Source organism: Octodon degus, unplaced genomic scaffold (genome assembly GCF_000260255.1).
Source record: "Octodon degus isolate 3935 unplaced genomic scaffold, OctDeg1.0 scaffold00008, whole genome shotgun sequence".
NCBI classification, from domain to species: Eukaryota; Metazoa; Chordata; class Mammalia; order Rodentia; family Octodontidae; genus Octodon; species Octodon degus.
The window spans coordinates 1,426,852-1,439,167 of NW_004524584.1; the positions used below are offsets into that span (position 1 = coordinate 1,426,852).

Below are 12,316 nucleotides of genomic sequence, written 5' to 3' on the forward strand. Positions count from 1 at the left end.
AAGGTTCCAGAACTGAAGGCTCTCAAGGCTCTAAAGGTAACCCCAGAGTCCCAGAGTCCGGGCCACGTCTTCCAGGGCATGGCCCACAGAACGCTCTGTAGTTTCATTGTTCCTCTCCACTCCCCATCTCAGAGCCAGAATCCAGGAAGATCCGACTGCGCTTCTCCGCCTCCGCGCCGTTAGGTCCAGATAAATTCTAAATTTTTCTTTCTTTTAGTCTCTGGGCTTTCTCATCCTGCACACCTCAGCAGTACTGCGCTAGGCGTGGAGGCGCACTAGGCCACACCCCTTCTAAAGAAGGCAAGTCAGCCCAGCGATTTCGGAAAGTCCGCGTTGCCTCGGAAACCCAGGCGCGTCGGGAGAAAGCACAACCTCCCCCCCCCCCACGCGCGATGTTTGCGCAGGCGCGGAGGCCTGCCCTCCGACTATCGCGAGAGTTACTTCCCGGAAGTTCCACGTCAGTCAGTCTGCGGATCTGCGAGTCGGTGGGCTTCTTGGGGACCTGCGTCGCTGGGAGGAAAAAAAGGCCTCTGGGCTTGGATCGACGGAGCCATGGTAGGTCCAGGACTCGGCAGGAGAGCGCGGAGCCTTGTCGCTGCGGCCTCTTCCTGGGGCTCCTGGCTTGAGGGCCACCGTGGCCGCGGTTTGCTCTCCCGCTGTGGCCGACGCCTGCGGCCCTGCGGCACCGGGGTCCTGCGGGAGTCCCGGTAGGGAGGAGGTGATGGAGCCCAGCCGACTGGGGTGGGTTGCGAGCGAGGGGTCCCGGTCCCCGCTGACTCTTGGGCGCTTGCCGGCACCTGCGGTCTGCGCGAGGGTCCGCAGTGCAAGGAAATGAATGTAAGGAGCAGAGACGTTGAGCTCCGGACGCAGCTGTGGCGAAACTGCTTCATTTTATCCTTAACACGGTGACAGCTAATCATGCACTCTTGTTGGACTCATTTTTGAAGTAATGTGCTGACCACAGACTACGAACTTAAACAGAAATCCCACAAAAAGGGTATGTGGAACCAGAAGTGGAATTTTTAATATATTGAGAGTCCAGCTCCTGGGTTTTTCGAGGAAAAGAAAAACTGGGGAGTGTTTAAAAACTGCCCGATGTGCTTTTCTCCATTGCAGTGTCGTGGTTTGTATGAATAGCAGGCAGACAGCACATTTTCATCGTCCTCATATGTACCGTTCAGTTGCTTTTGCGCCTAAGTATTGTAATAAAGAAAAATGCAATATTGTGAGAATGTTTTTTTCTGAAAATGTGAGAAAATATTTTTATTTTTGAACATTGTCTTGCCTTTTAAAAAATTTGTTATGAAACACGTAACCAATATTTTGGAGCTGGAAGACTAGAGATTCATAATTTCACTCACTTATCTTGCATTTAAAAAAAAATAACTCTGGAGACTGGGGGCGCCTACCTCGCAGGCCTGAGGTCCTGAGTACCATTCCTGGTTCCACAAAAAAAAAAAAAAAAAAATTAAGTCAACCCACGGTTGATTGTGGTGGAGTTGAACAGTGACAGAGGTTGATCTCTTGGATAACCTGGTGCAAGTTGTGGGCACATTCAGAAAAATGCTTAGAGAAACAAAATTTTGTATGAAATTTGTGTTCCTTCATAGATACCTCACCTCACACCATTCCCATTCTCATCTGTAAACCTTCATTAGTCTCCAGATTAAGAGCCTCTAAATAAAACATACACTCTATGCTGATTAGAGTATGCTGTTTCTTGTAATTAAAGTTTTTGAGAACAGCTTTTGCATTCAACTAATTTCAAGAATCAAGTATTTTTATAATGAAATATTGCCTTCATTCTTTAATACACAGTCAGTCTTCTATATCCATTGGTTCCACATCAACAGATTCAGCAACTGCAACCTGGAAATATTTTGGGGGAAAATTGAATATAATCAGTTTTTTCTTGTCATTTCCTGAACACTACAATATAATAACTACAATATTTATATTATATTAAAGATATATAGGAGGTTGTATATAGAAGATGTGTAAATACTGTAATTTGGTTTAAGCATCTGGAAATTTTCTTATCCTTAGCATGTAAACTGAGGTGCTAGATTAGATCTTCCAAGATATAAGGGATCCTATGTTTTAAATCTTTCTCTAAAATGAGAAATATTTGTATAAAAGTAAAAAGAGTTGGAGGTGGTCAGTGATCTAATTTTGATCCAAAGAGGCAAAGTATTTATTTACTTTATTTCAGGAAATTATCTCTGCTAGATCTCCATTTTACATTGAAAAATAAATTTCTGTCTCGTAATCGTGGACCATGACAACAATGAAAATATGATAGTACCTTAACCTGCCAGGAACTTTGAGGTTGTTTGTAAGACCTGTTGAAAGGAAAACATATTTTAAATCAGTCTTTCTCAACCTGCCTACAAGGGTGATTTACACCTGCTGCCCCAGGGCATCGTTATGAATAACAAATTAACTCCTTTTAGAATGACATCCTTGGGATAACTAAGAAAATAATTACTATCATTTTCTTTTTGTGGTCCAGATGAGGAATCTGGCTAGAAAAAAGAAAAACTGTTTCAAACTGTTAGTATGTTTTGACTCAAAAGAATATTTTTACTTTTTCAGTAGGTTCCTATAACTTAAATTCATGACAGTATTGCAGATAGTCCCATTTTACTCCAAAGGCCTTCATGGATGTGGATATAACTCTTAACTACTCACACCTTAGTTGCATTTACTAATTTTTTAGTTAAAATAATAATCCGTTTTTCTCTGAAGAACTCTTTTCATAGAATAGGCCAGAGTTGTAAGAATTACATGAAGAACATATCTTTGCAATATCTTCCAGTATGCTAATGACATGGGCACAATATTGTGATTTAGCAGATGTTATACATTTATTAACTAGATAGTCTACAAACCAGGGGTTCTCAAAGTGTGATCTGTAGTCCCTTAGATGTCCCCATTATTCTTTCAGGAGGTACACAGGTTAAAATGATTTTCTTAATAGTAAAATCTTACTGGCCCTTTTCGCTATGTCAGTATTTGCACTGATGGTATAATGTACACCTGCTGGCACAGTGGCTAGCAGTATATGTTCTTCATGCCACAGTTTTTTTATCTTTTAACTTTTTAACAGTTTATTTATTGGGTACAGGATCTTGCCTCACAGCTCAGACTCATAGTGATCTTCTTGTCTCAGCCTCCCCAGCACTGGGTTTACAGGGGTATGCCACCACACCTGGTTTCAGTACCCATCACAGCATGGGGCCGGCATGATGTGCAGTACCGGGAATCAGACCCAAGTCCTTGCTCCTGCCAGGCAGGCATTTAGACCACTGAGCAATCTCACTGGCTCCCACAGTTTTTCAGAAGCCAGCTTCATTTTAAGAATATCATCAGTGAGATTGTAAACATTATTGTTATTACATCTCAACACTTGAGTACACATTTTTTAAATACTCTATATGATGAATTGGGGATAATACATACTTAAGTATGGTGATTGTCTCATGAAAAACACTTGTGCTATTTAAATATTTAAGTTGCAAGTTTTACTTGAAGCAATGACTAAGAATCTGTGGTTATTCAAACTTACCTAGTAAGCATATTCTAAGAACTGGAAGGTAGCTGGTCCCTGACGTATCTGTTGCTAATGATACCGTTGGAGTTTTCCTGTGAAAATTAGAATTTTAGAGAACATTTATCATGAACTTGAGAGGTTCTAGTACTCAAAGATTTATCAGTTGAGGTAGTAGTGATATTAATAAATGTGATCTTTTCATAGAGGGTAATGAAAGGTGCCAACATTTGGAAGACCTTTATTACTCAGTAAGCCAATTATCTTCAAATGACTAAAGTGTGATGTTACAAAATCATACCTGAGTGAGACAGCCAAAGGAGAGGCCAATAGGTTATTGACACAGTTCCAGATTCCAAGTATCTTTTAAGAAATTATAACATCTTGCGGCTTAATGAGGTGTCAATATCCTGTTGTTTCAATGATTATTAAAATATCCCAACTACATACTCTGAGTGGATTATCATTTTTGGTATACATTAATCAAAACTATATCACAACATATTGAAAGTATAAACATGAGAAACCAATTGTCTTCTGTTAAATCAGAATTCAGAGTTTTTACAAAAGTATTCAACATGGCCTCTTATTAAATTTCTTTTGTAAGTAGAACTTTCTATCACTTTTCAGCCTTATTGCCTCTAAGTATAGACAGTACAATTTTCTAGATATGTAAACAAATAATGAGTATTAAAAGAACTATAAAAGAAATTTTTTTAAATTTATCATTTTTTCTTTTATTAAAAAAATAGTGATAGAAAAACCATTAGTGGGGGCTGGTGAGATGGCTCAGTGGTCTAAAGCACCTACTTAGAACAAGCTAAGCTAAGCAAAGCACAGGGACCGCATGCCAGCCAGCCCTGCCCCTTGGTGGGCTGAGCTGGCCACACACACACACACACACACACACACACAATAAATAAGTAAATATATATTAAAAAAAAAAAAGAAAAAGAACCATTAGAAAAATGATACAAGATTTCACTAAACGAGTAGGAATTCAACAGTGGTTGCTGTATTACATGATGCTATCTTTAAATTAGTTGTTCAGATTACCAGATATAAATGTGTAAGATTCATTTAAAGAAAAAAAAAGCAAAGCAAAATAATAAGAAATAAATTATAAGAAATTCAAAATAGGGGAAAATATGAGTAAAAAAATTTTTAAGCATTAACACCTCCTTTCAAAAGACCAGCAGAAATCGACAATACAATTATTCAAACTATTCTGCATGTATACCTATGTAATATATATATATATATTTTTTTTTTTCTCCTTCTTTCATTTGTTCTTTTTCTTATTTCAGTTTTTCCTTCCCATTGAACAATTTCCCTTTCACAGTATCTGTTATACCTTTTAGATTTTCATTACTCTTTTTGGTTCGCACATCATTATTTTTTCTATGTACAACTGAAGAAGTATTTTAGATTCAGAACTATAATCCACAGTTTTGCAAAGTAAAAAAAAAAACTTTTAAACTTGTTAATAAAGTCTAAATTTAATTAAAGTCTCAGGTAAGTTTTATTTGGCTTAGAAATTTAACTTTTAAATATTTTTTCTCTGTAGCCTCTTCGTCTTGATATCAAGAGAAAGCTAACCGCTAGATCTGATCGAGTTAAGAGTGTAGATTTACATCCTACAGAACCATGGATGTTAGCAAGTCTTTACAATGGTAGTGTATGTGTTTGGAATCATGAAACACAGGTAGGATTTTTTTAAAGACTTTATTACAAATAAAATACTGTATCAGGCTATTTTAATAATGAATGAGAAAAACTATTAAAAATAAGAGTCAAGCAGCTGTATGTATATTGCTTTCTCAAATGAATTGGTACAGATTATTTTAAATAGAAGTTGCCTTTATGAGGGTGTAGCCTGCAGACATATATGATGATATTTATATGTAATGACTCTGATAAAGTAGTCTTAGCTTTTCTTTGATATCGGGGAAACTGACACTAAAATGTAGGGTGACTTGGTATCAATAAAACATTTCATTGTTGGGGGTCTGCCCCTTAGCTCAGTTCTTTAAGTGGCTGCTTCAACAAAGCAGTCAGGCTCAGGGTGCTGTGGTTCGATCCCCACAACTCAAGCCAGCCAAACCTGCCCTGAAGGCATTCGGAGAAAAAAAAAAAAATTCATTGTTAATACTTAATTTCCCATTCAAACTGTCCTAAGAGTTAAAATTTTAATTTTTATTTATTTTTTGCCAAATATTTAATGTAATGATGTGCAGGTAGCTTTCAAGAAACCATATAGAAGTAACTGAAGTCAACTTTTGATTATGATTATGCTTGTTATAAATTGTGTGTCTTACAACATTCTCTTAATGCCCCAGTCTTATTAAACTATCTGTCCCTGTCTCAGACAGAAGCTTTCTTTCCCCTAATAAATATATTCTGCTTCTCCATAAATAAATAAACTATAATGTTTTCCTGAGTAAAAAAATATTATTAGCACTCTCATACAGCTGTGAGTCTACTTATATAGTATTTCCTCAATGTTAAGTTCTTGAAATCCATATAAAATTCACAGTCAAGGCATTTAAGATGGCAAAAAATAGTATTAGAGAGCCAAGGTTGTAAGTAAACCTAAAAATACCCTCACACTGTTACACTCACTAGAATACACATTAAACCAAGGCCCTCATTCTTGGCATTTTGTACATATTAACATCTTGTTCTCTGCTAGATCTCAGTCCTTGTGTCATTATCTCCTATGTAGTTACATGCTTAATAATTATTTGTTGAGCTAAAGAACAGAAAGCATTCCGTTTACCACTAGTTCAAAATTTCTGTTCTCTTCAGTTTTGGATCTTTATTGGTCTTTTTCCTCCTCCTGTTCTTCTGCCTCCCCCTCCTCCTCTTCTCTCATTCCCTCCTTCTCTCCCTCCTCCTCCTGTCTGTCTCTGTCTCTCTCTCTCTATCCTCCCAACTATTTACAGTGTTTCTATTTTATGCCTAACAGGTTGGAGTCCCATCACCCTAATTTTTCATGGAGAATCCCTTTGTTGGCCCACTTCACTGATCTGTTAGCATTGTTATTTCACTATCATATGTTCTGAAGCCAACGTATACTTCCCTTAATTTTCTATAAGCTTTACTATATCTCCATTTTATGAGTAACTACTTTACCTCTTTTTTCTCTTTTGTTCCCTTCTCTGCCCTCCTACAGGCTATCTTCTCCTTTTGTCATTATTCTCGTTGCTAATTTTCTGTTTAATGTTCTTTCCTATAAGAATGGAGGTTCTGTGAGGGCAGGGATCTCCTGGTCTTGTCATTATTGCTCCAGTGCATAGGGCATTTCTTGGCATAATGTGAAGCTCTTGGTAGATACCTACTAAGTCTTTATTAAATGATTTTTCTTTAGTTCTGCCTGCATTTCCCCCCATTATCACCAGCAAGTTATTTGTCATTCATGTATATCAAGAGCAATATTTTTGAGAGAGTCAAAAGGCTTTTGGAAATGAATTCAAATGTACCTCAATTTAAATAAGGAAATAATAATGTATGATATTTTATGATTTGGAGCCTTTTAACCATGTTAATCCTTAAGTGTATTTTATGTAAATTAAAGATCATATTATAATCCTTATATCACAAGATTGTTAGAATGATCAAATGTTAGATAAAATTATATATGACACTTATGAAGGACTATAAAAGTAATAGTCAAGAATTTGCTGATTCACATTGGACATATGTATATTTGAGGGTATTGTTTTTCTTCCTCCTTAGATTGCTTAGTTCCAGAATGTGCAGACCATTGCTTGGGTCCTTTGTATCAGCTGCAGCACCCAACATGGTGTGGAACCATGATTGTTCTGCAGCTGATTTCCTTTTATTGCTCTGCATATCCTGAGATTGGCTGGCTCCTCTTGAGTTTTTCTATATTTTTCTGCCATCTTATAGATTGCATTTTCTGTCAGTTCTCTGTGACGGTATCATAGTCAACTAGTAGCATTTGTGTAGGTGTGTACTAAAGTCTCCTCTTGTTGAAGAATTGCCTAGAGAATCTTTGACATCAGGCCTAGAAAGCCAGAGTGGGCTCAGCAGTTCTTGTGACCAGTTCTTGTTTCTTTCAGTGCAGTTGGTTACTAAGCGAATAAGATTATATTTTTAAATACTTCATTATTGTTTTCTAGTACAAATAGAGGGATTGAAAAATAGTCTGATTTCCAGAATTTTAAAAAATAGGTATCAAAATGGGTATACAAAAAGTGCATTCATTTCTACTTTTTCTGGAGATTCTCCTGTTTTTCTACCGTTATTCTCTGTATCTGATACACTGAAAGCAGCTCAAGAAAACATCTAAATAACTTAAGCTTTCATACTTTCTGAGGAAGAAAAAGCATTTGAATGGCAGTATATTGCTAAAGTATAAAAAAGAGTTATATCTTGTTTATGAGTCATAACTGTGAGTTCAGTTAAAAAAAAAAAAATCAAGAAACAGTGAATTCATTAAGTGCCAGCCACCCTTTCAGGTTCTTGGCAAACAGTGAAGAAGATGATTTCCACCCATAAGATATAATGTAGCAAGGCCTGTTGAAATTAAACATGTAATTATGAAATGCTGTTATAAAAGGAAAATACAAACTTCCAAGCAGGGTGTCCAAGCAGAGGGAGTAGAAACAGAGATGAGTCTGGGAATAGCAAGTTAAGGCTGGACTGGGAGAAAGGAGTCAGAGCGTAGAGAATCTGGAATACCATCTTACGGACCTTTGCTTTCTCTTTTAAAGAAATTTTAATTACAAATCTATTAAGGAAAAGGTGATCAGGCCATTTTTTTAAAATTTTAATATTGAGCTTTCATATTTTAGTCTAATAATATTTTTTAAGTAGACTTGGAGGTTTTAAATATAGCAGAATAGAGTTTTCAGTTATTTTCTCATAGCTCAATGTGTATATTCTTATTAAATTTTAAAGACACTGGTGAAGACATTTGAAGTATGTGATCTTCCAGTTCGAGCTGCAAAATTTGTTGCAAGGAAGAACTGGGTTGTGACAGGAGCGGTAAGTTGTTCTATGAGTCTCAAATCCCATTTTCTTATTTGGCCAATAGTATGTAAACTAGTTGTAGAGTTTTGATGCCTGATTTATTTTGTTAATGTCATGTTTTCTCTGTCTCTCTGTCTCTCTCTCTCTCTGTCTCTGTCTCTGTCTCTGTCTCTGTCTCTCTCTCTCTCTCTCTCTCTTTTGGTGACAAGAATCCTGATACGTACTTCAGGGTGCCTTTAACCCACTGTGTAGTCCAAGCTGGTCTCGAACTTATGGAGATCCTCCTGCTTTAACCGTCCAAGTTCTGGGTTTACAGGGGTGAACCTCCACACTCTGCTTAATTAATGCAGAATATTAAAGCATGGATATTGTTCCTTGAGTCTATAATATAGCGTTTGCAAAATTTATTTCATAAAAATAATAATGATCTCTTACATTTCCTTTGGTAGGATGACATGCAGATCAGAGTGTTCAATTACAATACCCTGGAAAGAGTTCATATGTTTGAAGCACATTCTGACTACATTCGCTGTATAGCTGTTCATCCAACCCAGCCTTTCATTCTAACCAGCAGTGGTAAGAGATGAACTCTTTGGGTCATGTGCATATCGTTGGGTAATTAATTTTCATTCAGTGAGACATGCTATTCTTTACCTGCTTTTACCAGTAGAGTTTTAATTCCAAGCAGCTCTTCAGCCATTTATATCCATGATTGTGCTATTGATGCTGCTTGCTTTCATTTCAATGAAATATCAGCTGTACTTAGGAATGTATAACAATTGCTCTGATTCCTGTCAAGGAAGACCTCAAGGTCTAGCTCTTTAAGCGTCTGCTGAGCAAAAAGCTCATTTACATGCTGATGAGTGAGTTGTTGGCAGGTTGCCATAGACCCTACTCAGTTTTACCTTTATATTCAGACTAGTTTCTTCCTTGGTATTTTATATAGAACAGTGAACCTTTGAGAGGGCAATTAAAATGAATAGCACTGAATTGGCAGTACCTCTGAGTACTTTATTTCTACTGTGCTACACAGTTATGTTTATTCTTAAGGACTTTAGATAATCTTTTTCAGTATAATTCTGTTTCATTAAATCATGGAATGTATGATTTGTGTTAAATTTGCTGTCTTAAAGGTACAAAGATGCTATGTCTTAGTTCTGTAATAGAAAAAGAAAGTAGAAATTGCAACTAAATTGAGGTTTTTTTCTTTTTGCCTAGATGACATGCTTATTAAGCTCTGGGACTGGGATAAAAAATGGTCTTGTTCACAAGTATTTGAAGGACACACCCATTATGTTATGCAGATCGTGATCAATCCCAAAGATAACAATCAGTTTGCCAGTGCATCTTTGGACAGGACCATCAAGGTAGGGCGCCACTCTGTGTGTGAGTCACCATTGCTAGTGGAGCACAATTGCCGAGATTTGTTTCACTGTTCACAATACAGAAAGCTACTGACTGCTGCCTTAGAAGTATCTTTCAGAAGTTCATTTTGAAATCAAAATAGTCGCATTTGGATCCAGAAAGGCATATTCTATTTAGAAGAATATTGTAGCAATCCTCTTAAAGAAGGAGCATTTTGCCATGTGAAAGCAGCATTGTTTCAGCCTTCAGAAACCTGCAGTAGCGAAAATGCTGTGATCTTCTCTAGGCTATTACTACCCTCTCTTTAGTGTATTTGTTGTTGCCCTCACATCATTATTAATCTAATTTGCATTTGAATTCGCTACCTCCATTCTCCCTTTCTAACTCTGTTACCCATACTGCTGTCACTGTTTTCCCAGATCATAGATTCCGTCTTGTCCATTCTCAGTGTGAGTGTGAAGTCCAGGTGCCTTAGGATTGCCAACGCTAGGGCCAGGGAGATAGCTCAGTAGAATATGTGCTTGCCTGTCAAACGCAAGGTCCTGAGTTCAATCACTGGTACTGCCAAAAAAAAAAAAAAAAAAAAAAAAAAGATTGCCAAGGCTGACCTGAACTATGTTGTGAGGCATTTATAACCCTTGTCTCCTACCTATTCCAGAAATACACCTTCCCTTAACCAGCTCTTCCCTGTACCTGCAGCTTTCTTAATTTTCCCTTTGTGATTTATTTTCCTCTGGAGAACTACACAGATCTTAAGGCTTAGCACAAATAATTAACTCTGAGAAGCTCTTCTAAGGGGTTCATTTCAATTGTAGACAGATCCAATTAACGCTCACTCTATTCCTTTTGCTTCTATTAGCCCTTTCTCACATGGAGTCATAATTAATGTTTTTTCAAAACTTTATCCTCTGAAATACTAGATGTTTGGGCCAGGACCTGGGTGTTTTCCTCCTTCTCCCAGACAGGCATGCAGCAGCAAACAACACAGTGCTTTGCCTGCACTAGATGTTTAACACGTTGTAGTGAGTAAAGTCATATTTCTTTTGGCATTATAATATTTAAAATATATCTGTATGCATACATATTAAATCACATTAAATTTTGCTTACACATTTAAATTTATACAACATGTATTGGTTTTCCTTTATATAAGCTGTTACATGTCTGAATACTTTAGGATTTGATCTTACTTTTTTTCCTCTTTTGTTGGATTGTCCTTGTTTTTGACAAAGATTAGAAACTTTGGAATTAGCTTACAGGTTCACTAAATTAGTTTAATCTCTGGAACACAAGGATTTGGCTTAAGTAAAGTTTGTCACAGACAGCACATACACAAGAAAGTGGTATATATTTATATAGCTTTGTACTCTTAAAGGGACTTTCACAAAGTAGACAACCACTAAATGTTTATAAAGGTAAAGTTCAATCTTGTAGCCTTTGACTAATTTTCTAGCCTTTAAATTTTTAACCAAACAGTATTTGTTTTCCTTTCAGTACATCTTACTGTACTGTGTTAAATCTGTCAGAAAATCATTATTTTCCCTCAAAGCAATGTTTCCCAGTGTTAAACATCTAGATCCTTAGGCTTCATTGTAGATCACTATATGTATTCATAATCTGTAGGATAAAGCCTAGAGATCAGCATTTCTACAGAATTGACAGTGATTCTCCTGGAAATTGAAGTAAAATGAGAACAAATTAGAACAGATTGGGGGGGGGGCGTGAATGCTTCTTAGCTTTTTTCTCCTGGGCTTTGGAATTGTATGTTGTATGTGGGAAGTATGGGGGATCTATCTTCTGAAATCAAAGGCCTGTACTGACTGGCCGATGCTGTTGCTCCCTGAAGGTGTGGCAGCTGGGCTCTTCATCACCAAACTTCACTCTGGAGGGACACGAGAAAGGTGTGAATTGCATTGATTACTACAGTGGTGGCGACAAACCATACCTTATTTCAGGTGCAGATGACCGACTTGTTAAAATATGGGATTACCAGGTACGCTTTTTTCATTACCTTAACATATTTTAGATATTTTTTCAACTGTTTCTTCTAGGACAGTTAAATTTGGTTGCTAATCTCTGTTCATAGCATAACTTAAGACCTCAGTACTTGCACTTAAACTGTGGTCTGAGATCTCTACAAAAATGAACACAGGCTGGGGATGTAGTTCAGCAGTAAAGTACTCACCTAACATGTGCAGAACTGTGGGTTCAGTCCTCAGTAATATTTCTAAAAATTCACAAATGTGTGGCAAGCTTCTAAAAATAAAATGATAGCGTATTTGTTTTTCATTTAATAATTGAGTTTAGAAATTTTAATATTTTAGAGCCAGGGAGACGGCTTCCCTGGCAAGCGCAAGAACCTGAGTACAAGCCCTGGTTCCACCAAAAAAAAAAAAAAAAAAA

At 37.1% G+C, this 12,316-nt stretch overlaps 1 protein-coding gene across 1 annotated transcript in view; it reads left to right on the top strand.

Moving 5' to 3' along the window:
* The first annotated feature begins 442 nt into the window (after positions 1-442).
* The window catches only part of Copb2 (coatomer protein complex subunit beta 2), a 27,303-nt gene continuing 15,429 nt past the window's right edge, over positions 443-12,316 (top strand). Inside the window, exons 1-6 of the mRNA XM_004624976.2 lie at positions 443-555; positions 5,118-5,255; positions 8,477-8,563; positions 8,998-9,124; positions 9,767-9,915; positions 11,760-11,906. Coding sequence (XP_004625033.2) covers positions 553-555; positions 5,118-5,255; positions 8,477-8,563; positions 8,998-9,124; positions 9,767-9,915; positions 11,760-11,906 — 651 coding nt within the window. The 5' untranslated portion in view covers positions 443-552. The remainder of the gene's footprint in view (positions 556-5,117; positions 5,256-8,476; positions 8,564-8,997; positions 9,125-9,766; positions 9,916-11,759; positions 11,907-12,316) is intronic.